This window comes from Argiope bruennichi, chromosome 3, assembly GCF_947563725.1.
Source record: "Argiope bruennichi chromosome 3, qqArgBrue1.1, whole genome shotgun sequence".
In the NCBI taxonomy this organism is placed as follows: Eukaryota; Metazoa; Arthropoda; class Arachnida; order Araneae; family Araneidae; genus Argiope; species Argiope bruennichi.
Genome location: NC_079153.1, coordinates 38940499 through 38961695, shown reverse-complemented (window position 1 = coordinate 38961695; position 21197 = coordinate 38940499). Strand labels below are relative to the sequence as shown.

The 21197-nt window shown below is 28.7% G+C and overlaps 1 protein-coding gene across 1 annotated transcript in view; it reads left to right on the top strand.

Moving 5' to 3' along the window:
• Nucleotides 1-21197, top strand: part of LOC129963915 (chitin synthase chs-2-like) — a 72920-nt gene that overhangs the window by 31458 nt on the left and 20265 nt on the right. Inside the window, exons 7-9 of the mRNA XM_056078509.1 lie at nucleotides 435-637; nucleotides 4855-4934; nucleotides 5041-5149. Of these exons, the coding sequence (XP_055934484.1) occupies nucleotides 435-637; nucleotides 4855-4934; nucleotides 5041-5149 (392 nt within the window). The remainder of the gene's footprint in view (nucleotides 1-434; nucleotides 638-4854; nucleotides 4935-5040; nucleotides 5150-21197) is intronic.

Sequence of the window (21197 nt, the reverse complement as noted above, 5' to 3'; positions counted from 1 at the left end):
AAATTTCAATGGGGAAAAAAACCCTAGATCTTTTTTTATGTTCTTTCATCTAATAAGTAATGACAACTATTTCTATTTTCCAAATTTTGCATGAGAAAGAAAAAAAATTAATATTTTTGCAACCAATAATGAATATTTCATATAATTTTTTTTTATTTTTTATATCTGATACGAAAATGATCAGAAACTCGCACCAAATGTGAAATAAAAATCAGGAAACTCGTTAATTATTGTTAAAAATTCAGTTTTGATTCCTCTTATAAAAATTGAAATATTGTTTACAGAGCGATGATTTTAAAATCAATATTTGTTTTTCAAATTTTTTAATGTCTTCAATCAAGTGGATCTGTACTTTCTATATTTTTGAAAACAACTTGTCTTCAAACAAAATTTTTTGACTCTGAATACAAATTTCGCGCAACTTTTCATTCCAGGAATTGGATCTAGAAAACAAAGACGACAACGACATTTCGCAATATTACGAAACGATTTCCATCCGAAGCGAGGCATCAAGCAGCCCATCCGGAAAGAACGTCCCTGTCAAAGGGTCAGACCACATCACAAGGATCTATGCTTGCGCTACCATGTGGCATGAAACGGCCGAAGAAATGTTGCAGATGTTGAAATCCGTTCTGAGGTAAATGATGGCTTGTAAATTTCACAAGCAACGGTTTTACGCGAGTCAGTGGACTCTATAAGGAAGAGTGGATTTTAAAAGATGACTTTTCTGACAGCCGTTTAAAGCTTGTCATCTGCAAGATCACTGAGTCCAGTTGATTTGTTCCTTGTATCGTGAAAAAAAAATGTACAAAAATCATTTATGATATTCAGGAAGCTGTCAGAAAAATGTGTAAAAAAATTGTACGCACGATATTGAAGGAATCTATAAATCAAAACCACATTTTTTTTAAAAAAAATCTTATACTAAACTAGTGTTTTTTCTTAATTTATTTTTCAAGCAATAATAGTGATGATATGCATAAGTAGGTTACGCATTGAAATGTTTAGAAAAAATATTATATATACTGTGTGAAAAGTAGATTAAATTTTTTATTTACGTTTTCAAATATCAAATTATGAGGATTTTTCATCTATTGTTCGAAGAAATATGGCTTTAATCTTTTCTTGAAAAACCTCTTTACTATTTGAGAATATGTATATTTTTTTAAATGGACGTAAAATAAATATCGAAATTAAATATCATATTTTTGAATATGTATGTAATTTGCTTCATAAACTTAATTCCGAACAAAATTTCATAAACTTAATTCCGAACAAAAGAACAAAATCGCCGTGTCTTGTATAATTAAGTATCTTAAAAATAATTTTAATTAAATAAAGGAAATGAGTTTATTGCTTAATATATATATTATTTATTTTATCTTTCTAATTTTTATTTAAAAAAAAGGAAAGATCTCTAAGATTTAAAATAATAGATGAAAATGTTTAACTCTTCCGCTGATAATTCAAACCATTCAAATAAGTAGGAAAAGAGAAAAAGTGTTTACATTTTTCAATCTGAAAAATAAGATATTTTAAATAAAGTAGAATTTTCAACTGGGAGAAAGATTTTTGGTGCAGCACGTATAGGCTTAAAACTCTTCTTTAGAAATAGACATGAACAAAACATGATTTGAATTCATTGTTCAGGAAACTTCTAGACATTCTAAATTACACAGTTGATAGTTCTCTCTGGACTGGACATGATTTCAGAATTAGCACTTTTTTTTTCCAAATGTACACCACATTGTCTCACAAGGCTCAGGAAATATGCGATGACAAAAACTGAATTTTAGTTATTATTTTTTTCTTAATAAGAAAATAGATAGTTTAACTATATTTAAGTAAATGTGAATTTATCAAAATTTTTATAGCGGTCCTTGAAAATAATCTGAAATGTAAACAAAGATATAATCTACCATGACAAAAATTTTAGCATTCTCGTTATTCTTCTATTATCCTCAACCCCCCCCCTGCCTCCAATAGATTTTTTAGCAAGGTGCAGATATGACGCTAATTTTAATTCCATTTGGTCATGTAAATCAATCCAATTTCATGAATCGAGGACATATAAATGGAGTACGTAGCATTTTCTATTCGTTAAAACACTTGAATTTTATATAAGGCAAAAGTTTAATTTAGCTCTAATATATAGGTCTAAATTGCATTTCTGTAAGACTACAATAGAACTTGGTTCCTATTTCCGTAACATTTTGGAGGAAAATAGTAAAGTCTTTAACAGCAAAACCTCTATCAGGGAAAAATTTGTTTTTGAGACTTCCGTCTTTATAGCAGTTTTTGAATAATGCTGATAGAAGGACAATCAGAGGATAGAATTCGTAACCTTCGTCTGATTCATGTCTTTCAGCTATGCCGTGAGTTAGACCACAAGGTCGCTGATATAAAATCGATGATATGAATAAGGAGTATATTATTTTCTTAATTGAAAGATATGCACTTTCTTAAAAGTTTGAATTATGAGCAGTAGGTTAAAGAAAGTGTTTGTGCTTGTACAATTCCTTTGGTTTCGTCTATACGAATTTAAATTCAGATAAATAGTTCTCCTCATCAACGTACAAGTTTAAGGTTAGCTAAAATGAATGTCAAGATCTCATATTCATGACATTTTACAGGAATGTGAACGTGATGATACCATTGACGTGCTTCGTCTTTCGGGAAAATTCGAAAAATCTACAGAAAAGGCGATAAGGACTGGCGAGAGGTCCGTGTTTTGAATAAAAGAAATAACTCTCGCTCTGACCTTGATAACTTAACGATGCTTTTCCAGTTCGCTTAACTTTTACTCCACATCCGCAATTCCCTACATTTATGTTCTACTTTAGCGATAGAGGAAATTTTCTTGCAATACTTCTTTGCTGTTTAGTGCTCTGATAGATCCATTTTTTTTCTCCCAAATTCTCAGCTACGCTAAATAAATAAATAAAAATAAAAAATAATAAAACAAAGCTTTCGCTTCGATGGAATTTGGGCAAGGAAACCAGACAAAACACTGCGAGGAAAATCAAGGCCATTTTTCTCACAATTAAGAATGCATGAAGCGTTGCTCGCAAAGTTATATAGTTTGATTGCGAATTTCAATCCAATTTCATTTTTTTTCAACCACATTCTTTACCTCCTTATGCATTTTATTAGGAAGATTGCCTTGAAAATGAGGAAGAAAAGGAACTGAGCTAATAAATATATCGATATTCAAGGTCTAATTAAATAGGTTTCAGAAATGGATTGAAATTTTTTAATTCAATAATTTTGCAAGCAAGTGAGATAAAATTTCACTAAACTAAGATTATAAGACATTCATGAATTTTCATTTGTAATATTCAGAATAATTTGATTTTAAAACCACACTATATTTGTATGCGACATACCAGTTACAACTCAACTCAACATAGAATAATTCAATTCAGATTTGTTTTGTCAATACAAATACGCTTTCAAAATTTTCTACAATTAAAGTGTTCTCTCTTATTACATCCATAATAATTATTATACCTTTTTTTTTTTTTACAATACTGAATTTAAGTTGTTATTTGGCACAGAACAGCCAAAATTGACTATTGTGCCATTAAATTAAAATCAGCCGAACAAACAATCTTGAGATTTAAAAATAAAATCACAAATAAAATTTCTTCAGTAGGAAAAAAATTTTAACTGTTTAATTTTCAAAGATCTTGAAAACAAGCTTGAATTTAAGACGCTTTTTCAATTAGATTAAAGATACTGCTTATTTTTAAAGGCTTCTAGCATTTTTAGAATATTACCAGCGCACTAATAGATCTTGTAGCGGATTTAAGCGTTTTGTGGTATTTGGCGGAGCAGGATATGAGGCATTTCTTTTAATGATTATACATTTCAGTGCATTTTCAACTGAGTTTAATGACTTTTAGGCTAATATTTTAGTTTAAGAATTTCTCAAAGATATGCTTTCTATAAATTTATTTCTTAAGGCTGGTTGCGCGTGGTTACATTGTGTTCACATTTGTATATATCATAATTTAAGCAGATGCGCGATGTTAATAAATATTATAATAACAAAGTGAATGCAATGAAACAGATAGGAATCTGATCAATCAGTCTTACCAAAGAATTCATATTATCCTAATATTTATAGTTCCTAGAATCTATATTTTTTACAAATTTATTTATTCGATAATTACTTAATAACATAATGAACTATCTGCTACCTCGGCCCTAGGCAGCTGCCTAATCAGAAATTTGTCTCAGATTAGATCATAGTTCTATTTCAGACTACAATCACTTTCAAAGAGTTACAGATAATATTTGCTATGATCATATTAGACCAAATTTTCTATATTTTAACTGGATAAAACGTAGAACATTTTCAAGAAACATATCAGTGATTTTTATTAATTTATATCGCGTAATAAAGCAATAAGGCTCTAAGTTTTGACATCACAATAAATTCTAATCCAGCTTGAAAAATCCTTACATCTGATGTTATAGAAAAGTTTAAAAAAATAAATATTTACACTAGAAAATTAGTTTAGCTAAACGGTCATTAAATGAACACTTGCTTTTTCTAAGGTCTTCCTATACAACTTTCTTAATATCTTTACATTTTGATGGCTAAATCATTGGTAAAATAATAAATGATAATGATAATAATTAGTTTATGTAAAGAATATACTGATGTTGTTGCTTAATTATAGATTCTTTATATGGTCTTTATTTATTTAATGGCTAGAAAATTATCATTCCAGCATTTTTACTAAAAAAAAATGCCTTAATAATATTTACGTTAAAAAGAAGAAAAGTAACAAGATGCAATTCTAAATTTATTCTGGAAATTTTTGCAAATATAAAATTTATTTCTAGGATGGATGAAGACCAGTGTGCTCGAAGGAATGCTCAAAAATATCTCAGAATTGTGGATCCAGATTACTATGAATTTGAGGGTAAGTATCTATGCATATGATTTTTTCTGGTGAAAAATAAATGACAGGCATAACATTTCAGTAAATTTTTTTTCGAAATATCTGTTTAATTTTTATTTCTTTCCAGTCCATGTTTTCTTCGATGATGCATTCGAACTCTGCGATGGCGATGATGAAGAAATGGTGGTCAACAGATTCGTCAAGCTGCTTATCCAGATTATGGACACAGCTGCCAGGTCAGTACTTGAAATGTTCTTTTGATTATTTCAAAATTGCAAGCGAGATAGATACAGTGATGAAATATAAAATCTCAATATTTGCAATAATAGAGAATTGAAAAGAGTATTAATTTTTTTGTTTAGAAAATTTGCATTTATATTTTTATTAATATAAATTTTTCTATTCCTTAGTATGTCAATAAGACAGAAAAATCATTAAATTGAGGTTTTAAAATAATCTCAAAATATTTAAATTTCTTTTAAATCTTTATTAGAAATCATTCATTGCAATTATAATTATTTATTGCAAAATAGTGGATAAAAAGTATTCTTTTAGAACATTTAATATCAGTTAGATTTTGACAATTCATTAAAAATACGAAAAAATAATCCGGTGTTAAAATTCTCTTATATATTGAAAATATGCCAGCTAAAAATAAAGAAAATCGTTTAATATGCAATAATTATTGAAAATCATTATGCTATTGATTTTTCATCATCAAAGATATTGCTTTTCTGTTATAATTTAACTGTATACTGTTATGTATTTTCAAAAATGACTAAACTACGCGATTTAAACCTCATTTCAGAGTTTTTATGCAATTTGATTATGTTTTCAACTGAAAAATTGAAATGATAAAATCGTAGCGAAGATTTCAGTTATTTATTTTATCGATAACATAATAAAAACTATAGCATAAATGAAAATGTTTGCACACATTTAAAAAAGCATAAATAATTCTTTCATAACAACAAATGTTATCCTTTAAAGTTGTTTTAATATAGTACCTCTTGGGAGAAACATTTATTATTATTATTATTTTATAAAATTCTCGTATAAAACTATACTCATCATAATATAAATAAAATGATAATTTTTAATTTATTGATTGTGATAAGTCAATAAATCAGTGATTGATCACAATCACTGACTGTGATCAATCAGTGATTTTATTTCAATAATGGTAATCATTGTAATTGTGATACCTCTCAAAAATGATTCTTTCGTATCAAATATTAATAAGCTTATTTAATAAACAAAATTAATTAATACATTACTTACTACTTACTTTTTAAGTATAGCCAATTATAAATTAGCTGTAACAAATTTCATGACTTAAAGAGAGCGTAATTGTAAAAAAAAAAAAAGCAAATCTCCTTAACTTTGTTACTGCGGATTATAAACCGCCCCTTTTTAAAGCTGTAATCTAGATTCATTATAACGACAGAACCGGCCATCCAAGGATTTGAGTGGGAAAGAACTATTTTTTTTTTTTTAGTCAAAGTTTTCAACAATCAAGATTTAAAAAGTAATCTCAAAAACATTATAATGATATTATTACTCGAATCGGCTGCCTACACAAATATTTTACTTTGTAATGGTGATATTTTCAATTCATGGCATCTATTAATGACTTAAAAATAAAACTGGAATCCTTACTATTTAATTGAAAAGTTCTCAATTTTACTCAAAAGCAATTTATAAGCGTTTTGCTATCCTTGTATGTGAAATTAGACTCTGGATATCTGTAATAGAAGATGCTAGCCAAGCGGAAAAAGGCAGTTGTGGTGAAGTCACCTAATCGTTAAGAAGGCACTAAAATAATAATTTAAAAAATAAAATAAAATAATAAAAATAAAAAACAACAAGGCACCAAAGGACAAAACCAAAGATTGGCAGCCGGCTCATACCTACTATGGTTCTCTGTTATGTCAAGCAGTAAAATCACAGTGGAGCAGCTATAAAAATATTAATATTTTTTCTTGTTAAAACAATGACAAAATTATGAATTAAACGACTCAATTATTTTGCATCAAAGACATATGCCAAAAGTAATTTTCATATGTCATTCGATGATATGTTATCTTATTTTCCCCTTTAACAAGATGCTCAATATTTCCAAAATTCAATTGGCATTGTGCAGTTGACATATTAAACATATGTATGAATTGATTCTTGAAGACAGAGGCAAGAAATGTCGTTGTAAATCCAGCTAATCCTATTCTTTTAATTTGGGACATATTCGTGCTTAATTACAATGGGATAAATATGAGGTAGGAAGCTTTACAACAATTGGTTACTATTTAGAATGGAATCGATTACGGTGGAGGTCATGATTGCATGATATCGCATATATCTGTTAACAATTTATTTTATCCTGCCTTTCTTTCTTACTTTCTCAGATACGTAATATAGAGAAATTATAATAATTGTCAAAAAATTTAAGTTCTAGAGTTGGAAGAATCTCCGCGTTTTAGGTCTCCTTGTGTTCGAAAAACACATTTTTGGAAAATGTCTGTTTGTGGCAAAGATAACTCAAAAACGTTTTGAGCTAGATGGTTGAAATTTGGCATACAATCTTTACACCAAATTTGCAGATTATCAAATTAAGAAAAAGTTTAGAGAAAGTCCGTCTGTCCCGCTGGAAGTTATCACGATAATTACAAAACTAAGAGAGCTAAATGGATAAAACTCGGTGCACAGAGTTAACATCTATAATATAGACACTCATCAAATTTTGAGCCAAATCCAACTGAGGATTGACTGTTTGTTGGTTTGTACTTTCAGAAACATGGAAATGTTATAATTCAAAAACACAGTGATTTCATTACGCCAAATATGATACGATATTTTGAGACTACAAATGCAGTTTTGTGTCAAAATATTTTGTTTCAATCGGTTGATTAAAACACCTCCAAACACAAATTCGATTTTTGGATAATATTAACGCTTGCTGGTGATAACTTACCAAAAAACTCGCCAAGAATGGCGCAATCGATTCAGTAAACTCACGCCAGAAGTCAACATTCGTAACTCTCGAACGCCAATGCCATGTTAGGAGTTCTCTGGCATGACACGTTTATTAGAGAGTATGCGAGAACGTTTTGAGGAGACCCCTCCCACTAGTTTCTTGTATGTTTAGCAATGTTAGATAAAATCAAATCAAATCAATGAGTCAAATAAGTCATTTGATTGTTTTTGCTGCGAGCATAAGTTTATTAGAGAGTATGCGAGAACGTTTTGAGGAGATCACTCTCACTAGTTTCTTGTATGTTTAGCAATGTTAGACAAAATCAAATCAAATCAATGAATCAAATAAGTCATTTGATTGTTTTTGCTGCTAGCATAAGTTTATTAGAGAGTATGCGAGAACGTTTTGAGGAGATCACTCTCACTAGTTTCTTGTATGTTTAGCAATGTTAGACAAAATCAAATCAAATCAATGAATCAAATAAGTCATTTGATTGTTTTTGCTGCGAGCATAAGTTTATTAGAGAGTATGCGAGAACGTTTTGAGGGGACCACTCTCACTAGTTTCTTGTATGTTTAGCAATGTTAGATAAAATAAAGTCAAATCAATGAGTCAAATAAGTCATTTGATTGTTTTTGCTGCGAGCATAAGTTTATTAGAGAGTATGCGAGAACGTTTTGAGGAGACCACTCTCACTAGTTTCTTGTATGTTTAGCAATGTTAGATAAAATCAAATCAAATCAATGAGTCAAATAAGTCATTTGAATGTTTTTGCTGCGAGCATAAATCGACTTTAAAAAATAATCAATTCTTATAGTATAAAGCGTCTTTTTTCATTTCCTGCATTAATGCATTAATATTTCCATAACATACATTTTGCCACTGTGATTTATTGCATGCCTAGATGCTTTTATTTTTTTCTTAAAGTGCGAAATGAAATGTTGAAATAATTTTGGATAAAAAAAAAGTCTAATATATCATTCATAACCAAGAAAACATAAATCAGTGATGATCGTGAAATATTAGCGTGCTCAGTTCAATAAAATTCCGCAATGTGGCCTCCAACAAAATGCGCTTTGTTTCGCAAATCGAACCGTGAAATTGTCATACCATATCTTTCATTCCACCTCTTTGACATTTACAACCAAACATCAGCCAAGCATGTGAATTGAAACTAAACCAATTTCACCACTTTTGAAGAAAACAGGTTACTCTCATAATGTGTAACACACCATGAGAAATTACCATTAAAATATCGTGAGTCCGCTTCCGTAATAATGCAATGTTGTGGAATTCATAAAAGGTTTAATCCTATTTAATAACAGAAATAAATTGTTTGCGATGGCCTTTTTTCGCTTATTTTACATATCATTGCTTGAAAAGGTTTTTCATTCTGTGTTCAAGTTTAATTCAAACATTTTTGTTACGCTTGAGGAATTCGCTAATATAAATTGGTCGTAATTTTGCAAATCTATGGCTCAAAAATTAAATAGAAATAGCTAACGGAGTTTATCTGGTTAGATAATTTTGACAAAGGCAATTCCTTTTACCTCCTTTCACTATGCATTTATTTTTTGGCGTTTTGCCTGTGTTGCTATCAGGATTTTAATATGAACTTTAAAATAATGCATGCCGTTAATTGGCAAGTTTAGAGAATATTTTTCAATCTTAGATGTTAAAGCATTGCACGAATCATTAAACATATTGTTACTTATTCTGCGCTCGGTAAAACAATCTTCAGTCTTCAAAATTGTCATCTGAAGCATTTTTTTTCATTTAATTTTTTTTAAACTGGATAAAATTGTCAACATTTAAGAATCTACGCAGAAAATCTTAGTGAGATTAATTCTATGAATAACAAGTAGATTTAAAAATATAGAGAAATAAAAGTTTTCTAATAAACGATTTAGAAATGTCGATCACGCGTTAATGTCTTGTCTTGTCTTTCATGTTTTTGTGTATATTTTGTGTAAAATGTGATCATTAAAGAAATGTTCCTGAAAACATACGCCCTCTTGCTTCCATTGCATAGGTCATAATGATTTTCATTCCACCACAAACTGTTATTTTGCCTGGTAAAATTATTCACTAGATTGTATTAATCGAACATTGCTTACTTTTCGATTGAAATATACTGATTCGATTCAATGTTGTTTCATTTATTTCTTTTACTTCAAAGTTGTTATCTCTACTAAAACATGCAGATTTTCAGGTACAATAAGGCGTTCATTAGTAACTGTATATTAAGATACAGATGAAATATATAATAAAATAGAGATAGTTGCAGCCTAATCAGGACTATCATTAACTGAGTGAATGTAATGATTAAACTCTGAAAAATTACATAAAAATCCCACACAGACATGTTCAGTGTCTCGAAAGATAGATATTTCCTGAGGTGAATCTCTCCTCTTATTATTGGTACTAATCGAGCCATCAATAATCGAGGTAAAATAACTGCAATAGAAATCATTATTGAAATTATAATATCTGCATTAACCTACGCAGTATATTTATTATTATAAAAGTTTATAAACAATGTAGTGTCAGAGAATTTCGGAGAAAGAATACATTGTAATAAAAAAGAAATCGCGCAACATCTCCAATCAACGAAGTGAAATGAAATAGCTAACAATTAGCTTTCGTTGGGGCAAAAGTAGGAAAAAAAATTTTCGAAATTCTGCTTCGAAATATCGTAGCATAATAACATTATAGGTTGGATTCGCTCGATTTACTATTACATTATTCATAATGTTACGTGCTAAGATCGCGTTTAATATTGCCTCAATAAAATAGTTTAACATTAAGCTACAAAAGAAAGATAACTAAGCAATAAGAGAAAAAATATTGTATTGTGCAAATAATATGAAGTATTTGTATGTCAAATAAAAATATGATAAAAAATTTTTAAAAATTAAATCAAACGAAATTGATATCTGTAAAAGATTTATCTTCTTAAAGTAATGCAATATTGGATTTTATGTAATAATTTTCTCCGAAATTAATAAGAAATAACGCTAATCTTTTGATTGATTTTTGATTAAAATTCTAATTAAAATAGTAAAAATATTCTTTCTTGATGATAGCCTACTATATAAGCAACTACCTTTCGAATTAAGTAGTCAGAAACCTTATGATCTTCCTGAGAGCTTTTTAAATGATTTTCACAGCAGAATGTCATATGATGCAAAATGCATATTACAGATACCCAACCTATAAGCATTAGGATTATAAAATAAAAGAAAAAATGAGTAGAAGATAATAAAAAAAAAACTTAGAAAATAACGTATTCACTTATAAGAGGAAATGGCTTTGCAAGTTTTAATAAATTCAGAAAACTTGCGTGGTTTTATAAAATTGGAAAGGAAAATGTTTTTTTTTTCTTCTAAATTTCATATCTTTTGTTATGAATCGCCAAGTTTATTCTAAATCAGTGGGTTAACCCATGCTTGGTTAAACTGTCAGTGCTTAACTCATACTGGGTCAGGGGAATAAATATAGAATGACCCCATACTGGGTCAGTTGAATAAATACAGAATGATTGCATACTGGGTTAGGGAAAGATGGTAATACTGGGATGCCAAGATCTTCAATACTGGAAGGCAAAAATAATTCAAATAATTATTAATTACCCTATGGGCCTAACAAGAATTTATTAAAATTTTTAAATAAGAGTATTTGTTTAAATTTCCAACCTTAGAATATTCTAATGAGTCTTAAAAATGATCGTAATAACAAGAAACTATTTTATTATTTAAAAAAAATGAGAAAACGAGAGACGATATGAAGGCACTAATGCAAAAATGCAAAGAGAAACCGGAATTGTAACTAAGCAAAATATTAAGCTAGTTTTCTCGAAACACAAAGTTTATTTACTTCTTTTTCAATACGATTCACTTCCCACCGAAGGCCTGTTTTCGTCATTTCTTTTCACAAAACGGCTGATTAACCGACATGACATCAGACAAAGATCCGCCTTTGTTCAAAAACTCTTTTCTAACTTTTCGTCCTCAACTTCTGGCAGAGGAAAATGCGTATTTCCTTCTAGCAGAGAGAGAGTGAACAAGTCGTGGAATGCGATCAGGATTTCTACTTGGCCGAGTGGTTTTTCATGACCCACTTTACAAAACCACTCACAGAAGCAGAAAAAAAAAAAAGTCGTCACCGGCTGACTTCACTTTTTTAAATCTTTTTATCCTTTCTTTTCCCCAAACTTTCCCCAGCTTTCGCCTATATTATTAACTGCATCGGAATTAGGTCAGTGGTTGGAAAAGTGGTTTGTGACTTGCTCCAGCCTGTCGAGCAACTTTACAGAACCCTTCATTTTTGAATTAGTTATGACGTTTCAGAACTATGGTGAGGTAAAAATGTACACAAAACAATCCTGTCTTGAGTTTGACCAACGCCCCATCAGAGACTCAAAAAGTCCTTGAGATTAAAATGGTTTAAAAACTGTAACAAAAGCAAAACTCCACCCTAGTTTAATCTTGATAGAGGAATCCGCCTTTGTTTCGACTCGATTGCACTTTCTAATAACCACATTCCCGGAAGCTGTTTTTATTTGAGATTGAGTTTCACAGAGTAGTGAACATTTGTTAGCATTGTCTTTCAGTGAATTACAACAAATGTCCTTCTTAGAAGATGCTTTAAGATCCTCCACAGAATCCTTACTCAAGGGGAAAAATAACGTACTATTGTTCTTTCTCTCGGATACTAGTGTTTGATAAGCTACATTAATATTTATTTGTTCTTAGTGGGAAATGTCATGTAAGGATAGATTTACTATCCATAAGATGCTAATATTCAGTGACGTTACAAGGATAAACAACATTTGATGCATTTTTTGTTACTGATGCTCCCTTCACTCTATCTGGCTCCAAAAATTAAAATAACCGCGTTATAATATTTCAAATAAATTTTATGGTGAGAAATCTTCTCCAAAATACATATTTAAAAAATATTAAATATTGAGTGCAAAATCCATAAAATAGTATTTGGTTCTCTTTTGCATAATGTACCCATTTTGCTTTCTCTGCGGTTTTACATACATGCTTTCCCACAAAAATCGTACGCCTATGATATCTTTGTCACTTCTAAACCACATTTCTCTTATCTGTGTAGCTTATTTTAAGGAGGCACAGGGGAATTCTAAGTCAGTAAACTACTTTTTTGTAATTACTAATATAACATTCCCGGCATCATAAAATAAAATATTTGCCAAATCTTTTATTTAATTTCCAAAACTGAGCGACAATTAATTAAGTGTATAATGAAATTATTTTTGTTTCTAAACTTATATCTGATACAAAAATATCCACTTGCATGTATAATTTCATCAATTCAGTTCGTAATTAATATTACTATCGAAATAAAAATTTAGAAATTAAAAAAATATTGAAATTCCATAACTTTTACCATAAAGCGTTTTTCTACCGCAAAATAAATGAATGACTCTCGGTGTCAGCAGTAAAACTTTAACTTTTACATCAGTAATCTAACACTCGAACTCATTCTTTCTACGATTTGGCGTGAAAGGTATTTCCGCTTTCATTATTTACTCATAGGTCTAAATTAGGCGATTGGTCCAAAATAACCGCCATGCTGCATCAAAATTATTGACCAACATATAGTGGCGAATTGATATGAGCGAGGATAGAACCTGGAACCCTGTGGTTTGCAGCCCAGTAACATGATCACAATACAAAAGCAATTGCTCGGGTAGCGTAGCTGTTAACTGGCTTATAAGCTTTCACCACAATATCTAAAGAAAACTATATTAACAATTGAATCTCTTTTTTAGTATATTAAAATATTTAAATAAATTCGATTATTAAAATGTTTCATTTAGCAGGTGAAAAAATTATTATAAATTATCCTACTGATAATTACATTCATCCTTTTTAAGTAGAAAATATGAGCATAGTTATATTTCGGGAAGAAAAATTCATAAAAAATTTTTCTATGAGGGAATAATATCTTTTTCCCTGCAATATTACCAATTCTAAAAGTACTGACGACTCATCTGAACAGTATTAGGAAAAATAATCTCGAAATATTATTTTCCATAGTTAAATAGTTCATATTTTTATCCCGATATGCTTAAATATAAATCATATATTTCAAAAGAATTTAAACATTAATAAGAGATAGCGTGTGATATAAAAAACATTCAAAATAAAAATTATTTAATTTCACGAAGTTCATAACACATTCCTGTATGCTTTCTACTTTAGTTATCGTGGGTTCTATTGGAATCTACTTTCATTTATAATATTTATTTTATTAATAATATATTTAAATAGATAATATGTTTCAAGAAACATTCTATAATGACAGTTTTGGATAAAATTATTGCAATTTAAAGTATGGTAGTCAGTTTTTTTTCATTTCACAAATCCTTTTTTTTTTTAATCATTGCATTGATCACATTTTGGAATAAATTAATTTTAATTTAAAAGTTCTTTTTATATTTTTTAAGTGGACTGTTAGCTCTATTTTGGCATTTTTGCGAAATGCACTTAGAGTTATAATTTTTTAGCATATCTGTTAAAATATAAATATGTCAAATTTCTTTAAAAACTTTTTAAAGTGAAATATTTTATTTTTAAAAAATTAAAAGATATATAATTAAAAAAACATTTAAAATATTGCAGACGATTTAATTTTTCATTTTTTTCTATTATTTTTCCTTATTACCCATTATAAATTTATTTGGAACAAGATTATATACGGTTTTGTAATTCCAATTAAATGCTAACTTTTTATAAATATTCTTACGCACACTTACTGAATTTTATGTTTTTCTAAATTAAAATTGATTTTTAATCATCTAAAAAACCTCGAAATATAAAATGCATACCCTATTTTCTTTTAATGTTTAACCGAAATATTTATAATCAGTTTTATTTAATTTCTTAAAAAATTAAGACACCTCGAACATTTTAAAGATATTTAAATATAATTAAAATATTATTTTAAGATGAGTTATTAAAATACACTTTTTTTCTATAAACCCTTCAAATAATTATTTTATTGAACAATATACATTTTACAACAACATTTTAGTTGAATATAAATATATATTCTGGTGATAAAATAATAAAAAATAAATTTCAGGTTTTCGTCCATTTCTGCTTATTTCAAAGTAAAAAAAAAAAAACTGTAGGTAGCTCTGGTTTAGTTAAGTTAAATTAATGTTCCGTTTTAAAGCAACACTGGGACTATTTGAGGACGTACCTCGTAATTTTCTAGCTCCTAATTTTTCTCGTAATGAGCTAGCACCCCCTCTCCAAATTTCCATACCACACCAGTAGCTCTGCGAACAGCCAAATTTCAAAGAAAATGCACAAATTTAATGATTTAATATCGAATAATTTCTACAATATAAAATAATTAAATGCTTATTTCAAACTGGAATTCACAAGTTCAGAAGCGATAGTTATAATAAAAATATTTGTGGTGAAAATACTAATATGTTTTGTTATTGTTTTTTTTTTGTTTTGTTTTTTTTTCTTTCTTACAAGAATGGTGAATTATATATGAAATAGGACTAAATTTAGTATGCAATTTGCGCAATTCTATTCAGGACGCCCCAAGAACATTTTTAAAGCCAAAAAAAGGAGAAAAAAAATCAAGTTCTAAACAATGCGACACCGCGCCCTCAACCCATTATTATCTTCGCGTTGTTTACGGGCGTGTTTTCTGTTTTGTTCGGCACGATTCTGTTTGTTTGCAAGGGCAAGAAGTGATTCCTCCAGGCATTTTACTCCACCTTTAGGAAATAGGCACCGTGTTCTTATTCTTAAACTTTGTGCGAAATGGACCATAAAGTGAAAAATGTAATCCCTTAGAAAGGATCGATTGTTTCCAAAACAAGAAAACTTTGAAAAAAGATATGCAACTACACTTATTACATATATTAATCTCTTTTGATCGATTTTCTTTAAATAGTTTTTTCCCTTTTTGAAAATAAGTTATTTTATAATCCAGATTTATAACTTTATATTTAGTCAAATGTCTTTTTGAAGCATATAATGAAAACGGAATTAATCGAAGAAAAATCGTAAAAGTTGTACCGTTTTGAATTTTATCTTGAAATCATTCGATCATATGAATCATCACACGACGCGGTTACTTGGTAGCTTTCATGAAAATTTTAATTGTTTAAGAAAATCTAGAATACAAGCTTTTCTTGAAATCATAATTTTATCTTGAGTGCTTTCAATATTGGAGATTTTATTTTACCATTTGTGGCTAGATTGGAGAAAGCCATAAGCTTCTTCAATCTAGGAATTCAATTTAGTAAGGGAATTGAATCTGGCAATATGTTTCAGTAAAAACTTGTTATACGAGATTAATAATATTAAATATGTGGTAAATAGTATTATATAATAAATCTAAAGTCAATTAAACGGAATAATAACTGGCTCCTTAGTATAACAGCATGCACTATTATACTAAGAATTCTTCAATCTAGAATAAGAGAACATAATTTTATCTTGAAACCATCCAATCACATATTCTAAATCATCATATGATGTGGTTACTTGATAGTTATCACGGAAATCTTAATCTTTAGGGGCAACTTTAAATCTTTTAATAATAACAATCAATAATTAAGATGAAGCAATCACATTTTTATACCGTTCCTACTTCCTTTTTATATCCAGATTCAGGTAATAATTTGAACTTTATCTGTATATGCATGGCTGCTAAGATAATGATGAAAAGATAATTGGTACAAAATGATACAAAAGGATAAAGCTTAAAAGTTTGTACGCTTGGATGATGAGCGAACGTGCTAATGATATAACTGATTTTTCCATTTTTTTTTAATTTGCTTCCTTTATATTTACAAGATTGACACTCATATAATATATCTTCAAACTATATTCGTTTTAATAATTAATGTAACTATTTTTTAAGGAAATTTCTTTTTTATTTCATATTTCTGATTTAACTGTATGCTTAGAAGTTCTGTAATTTATAAACGATAGAAATTAACTAAATATTTTTTCATCTATAAATGAATTTATAAGATATACTAGTTAAATTATTTATATATCTCATTAATTTATAAAATTAATTTATAAGATATATGAATATCATATTAGGTTGCTTTTGAAAACAAGCCTTTTTTAGCCCGTTCAAACATCAATAAAATTTAAAAATATAGTTGATTTTGTGAAAACACAATGAATATAAAATCTCAGTATATATAAAAGCTCTATTTCTAAAAACATAGACAAATGAAATTCGACTTTGAAAAAAATACGATGTGGCAATTAAACAAAAATATATATATTTTCAAATATTCTCAAGATTCGAATGAAGTCTAAATTGTTTCGTAAAACTGTTTAAAGCTACTTCGTTCACATTTCTTTAATCAAATTATTTTTTTTTTCTTTAAATTTGCTAAATGACATTAAACTGAATCTTGAAAAAATAAAAAAACACGATTAAAATTTAAAGGAAACATCTTTCAATGATTGCAAAAAACTGGGGGTTGTTTTCATTTAACTCCTATTTTTATTTCCTTTTGTGTTTGCTGAAATAATGAATAGCAATTCAACAAACCTACAATTAACTAATTTGGTGGGTGAAAAAACGTTTGAGTAAACATGAAAAAAAAATGTTTTAAAAACATAATTCTTCAACCGAAAAGATTATTTTTGCGAGTATCAATTCGTTATTCAAATTTACCATTCCGTCAGAATGTATCTCTACTGATAATAAAAATGAAAGTGTTTGTGTTAATGTGAGGATGTGCGTGAGTGTGCATACATACATTTGTTTGTGTGTATCAAACTTGGCCATATTACTTGACTTAGAGCTCTCAAACTTGGCGTATACATGTACTTTGGAGGAAGTAAATGTGTATTTTGGAGTCATTTTTCTTTTGAAATTTTAATTAATTAAATATTAAGCGAAATTTTGACATTTCCCATAATAACTTTGATAAATATTTTTGTCTAAAAGTAAATTTTGCGCCATTTCAAAATTTAAAATACTGTCTTTTTAATGATATCAATTTAAAGTCATGCAAAATTTTGATAAATTAAAAAAAAAAATCTGAATTCCAATAATAGATTGTAGTGTTGTTTTGAAATTCAAACCGTTTCCATTCTTCCATCAAATATTTAATCGTGTCTTTTAATTCTATTGTTGAAAGTTAAAGAACAAGAATTCTGTTTAATATTTGAGTAGTTTACAAGACAAATAAAAAAGTGTAGTTACAGTACAGCGAAATTTAAAAGCAAGATGAATCGGGCATTAAATTTTTAATAGCGCTTTGATGTTATAGCCCTGCTTACATTAAAAAGGTTTATGTACACAATGAATAAAATTCAAATCAGATATTTAAAATATCAAGGCATTAATGCCAGAGCATTTGGCGACAGCATAGATATGAAACTATATCAAAACGATTTATCTGAAATCAAATACAACCAATATTCTCTCCGAACCAGCTAGTAGCTCGAGGTGATTAGTTTGTAATATATAAATATTTTGGGAGAGAAATCATTATAGTTTTCATTTATTATGCTCTTTCTTTTGAGTTTAATTACAAACCTTGTTTCTAAAAATTCTACAAATTAGATAGAAGTTAATTTACAGAAACGTATTTATTTTTAACAATATCCCCGACTTTCATGGGCTCGAAGAAATTTTGACTTGCATATAGATATGGTATTGCAATATAAGTTTCAAAATACTGCAAGGTAGTTCAAGTTAAATGAGATTTAAAGTAATTTTCAAAGTTTTGATACAATTATCTTAGAAAAGTCACTGATAAATATCGAAGAATCCATGAAGTTTGATAGAAAAATTTCCTTGATATTCAATAATTAAAAAGCAAAAATTTAAACTTAGGGTGTTTTTTTTTTAAAAATAAGCAGTTACTCTTTTGAACACTGATTTGTCTTGAAATATGATTTAAATATTTGTAAAAGTGTGCATTTTCATTCTACTGAGCGAAAATACTGAAAAATTTATAAGTATAAAACAAAAAATAATTAGATAAAACTCAAAATAATGAAAATTAACAGTAAATTATAAAGCAATTATAAATAAACAAACTTCATCTATACTTGCAATAAAGTTCAATGTGTGTGTGTGTGTGTACTTATAATAATGTGTGTGTGTGTACTTATAATAATGTGTGTGTGTACTTATAATAATGTGTGTGTGTGTGTGTGTGCTTATAATAAAACTCAATGTGTGTGTGTGTGTGTGTGCTTATAATAAAACTCAATGTGTGTGTGTGTTGGCTCTCTACAGGCCAGACCGTTTGACCTACAGCTACCAAATTTGGTACATGTATACCTTGGAGGTCGGAAATGTGTGTACCCTTCCCTTGAATTTTTAATTATAATTTTGATTATTAATTAAAAACTAACTTTCCCGCCAAAATATCTTCATTTTTCCCACCGCCAAATGAGTAAGGCTTCAGTTTTTTTTTTTTTCGCACGCTAATGAGGAATATATCTAAATGTATATAAACAAAAAATAAATAATTAATTAGTAAGCGTGATCTAAGAAAATAATATTTATTTTATCGTTCAATTCCAAATACATTACAGCTGAAGGAAAAAAAGGCAACAAAGAATTCTTACTTTGAAAGCACCTTTCAATAAAACAGTTATCAGTTTGGAAAAAGAAGTCAAGAGGATTGATCTAACCTTTGAAGGTCAGATAGTAGTCCCGTTGCGTGAATTTTCTTTCATTGACTAAGTGCATTGATTTACAGATATCTTAACCGTTTATCGATGCGCAGTCAAGCGCGTCCTTTGCCCTTCACAGTTTTTAAAACTACCTGCTATGTACAGTTTGCTGCTTTTCTATTTTTATTTTGTGATTACTTTTCTCATGTAATATTGTGTCTTCAGAGTTCTTGTTACCAATATATTTCAGTAAAATTTTGTATCACACAAGAGCATTCCAGCCTCACAACCCTCTCCCCCGCTGATCGATTTCCTTAAATTTCTTATATTAAACAATTGAATTTCGACGCTTATAAATTGACGAGAGGTATTACTCTCAGGGGGTGTGATTTGTCTTCCATTTTTTGTGGAATCACTTCCACTGCTTAAATAACCTTAAGGTTACAGTTGCATGGATTTGGAATGGCGTTATGTTATATAACGTTACTGGAATTTTGGGTACTCTAAGTAAATTTTTTTTAATGATTTGTATATCAATTATAGCAATTTTAAATTAATGAAATATATTTTTTGTCTTCGATTAGAAAGCTGCAATTGGCGGAAAACGCCATCAGATGAGCGAATTTTATCACAATGAAATATAAAATTACAGTTTTTGAATTTATGGTTAAAAATAACAGTGAGTGCTTAAATTTAACAGCAGAAAATGTCAAATGATTTGAAAATGGAATTTATAATAGAGACATGCAATATCTTCTGGTACACTATGCTTTTTATATTTCCTGTTATCTGCTAACTGTAACTTTCTTTCTATCAAAATAATGTGCCCATATTTTTTATTACATGAATAGAAAGTACTGTATTGTAAAATGTAAAATAAATATGTGCTCAGATACTATTATGACCACATACTGTAGTTGGTTTTGGGAAAATCTTTTCAGCCACATTAAACTCAGTACCAATAGTCATTATTTCTATCTCGACAGCATACCATTGCCAAAAAAAAGGCATTGTTTTATCTTTCAGATGGAACATTTCCTTTTTTTCCCCTATGTCTTGCTATTTTCTGAATTTCATAGTTGCCCGATTTTGTTTTTTCGCACCAAATAATTATACAGATAGTTGTAGTGCTTTTTGATAGTCTCGTTACTGTAAAAATTGACAAACGATATTTTTGAGATTTAATAAAAATCTTATTTTGAATATATATTTTGAGATATTAGCATATTGTTGTCAATTTATCAACAAGATGAAGCTCAGAAAAAAAGCAAAAAATATTTGATCTCTTAAAACTCAAATAATTTATTATGAAAGAAGCAGACGCTAATATTAGTATTATCTAGTGATGTTAGAACTCTTTCAAAATTAGTTTGAAATTAATATTCACACAATTCTTTTGTGAAATTTATTAATTCGGTGGGGGGGGGGGGGGTGACGAGTTAATCTATTTTCAGTTTACGAAATGTTAACAAGAAAGATTTTTTTTTTTTCGCTTTTGAATGTCCTCTAATTTTTAGTAATCATTCATAATTAGATGAACAAATATTGAAAATAGTTGTTGATGTGTAAATATTTCCCAAAGTGGAAACTTGTTCCGTGTATATTATGAGTACTATTAATTATTGTAGAATTAGTACATAGCAAGTTTTA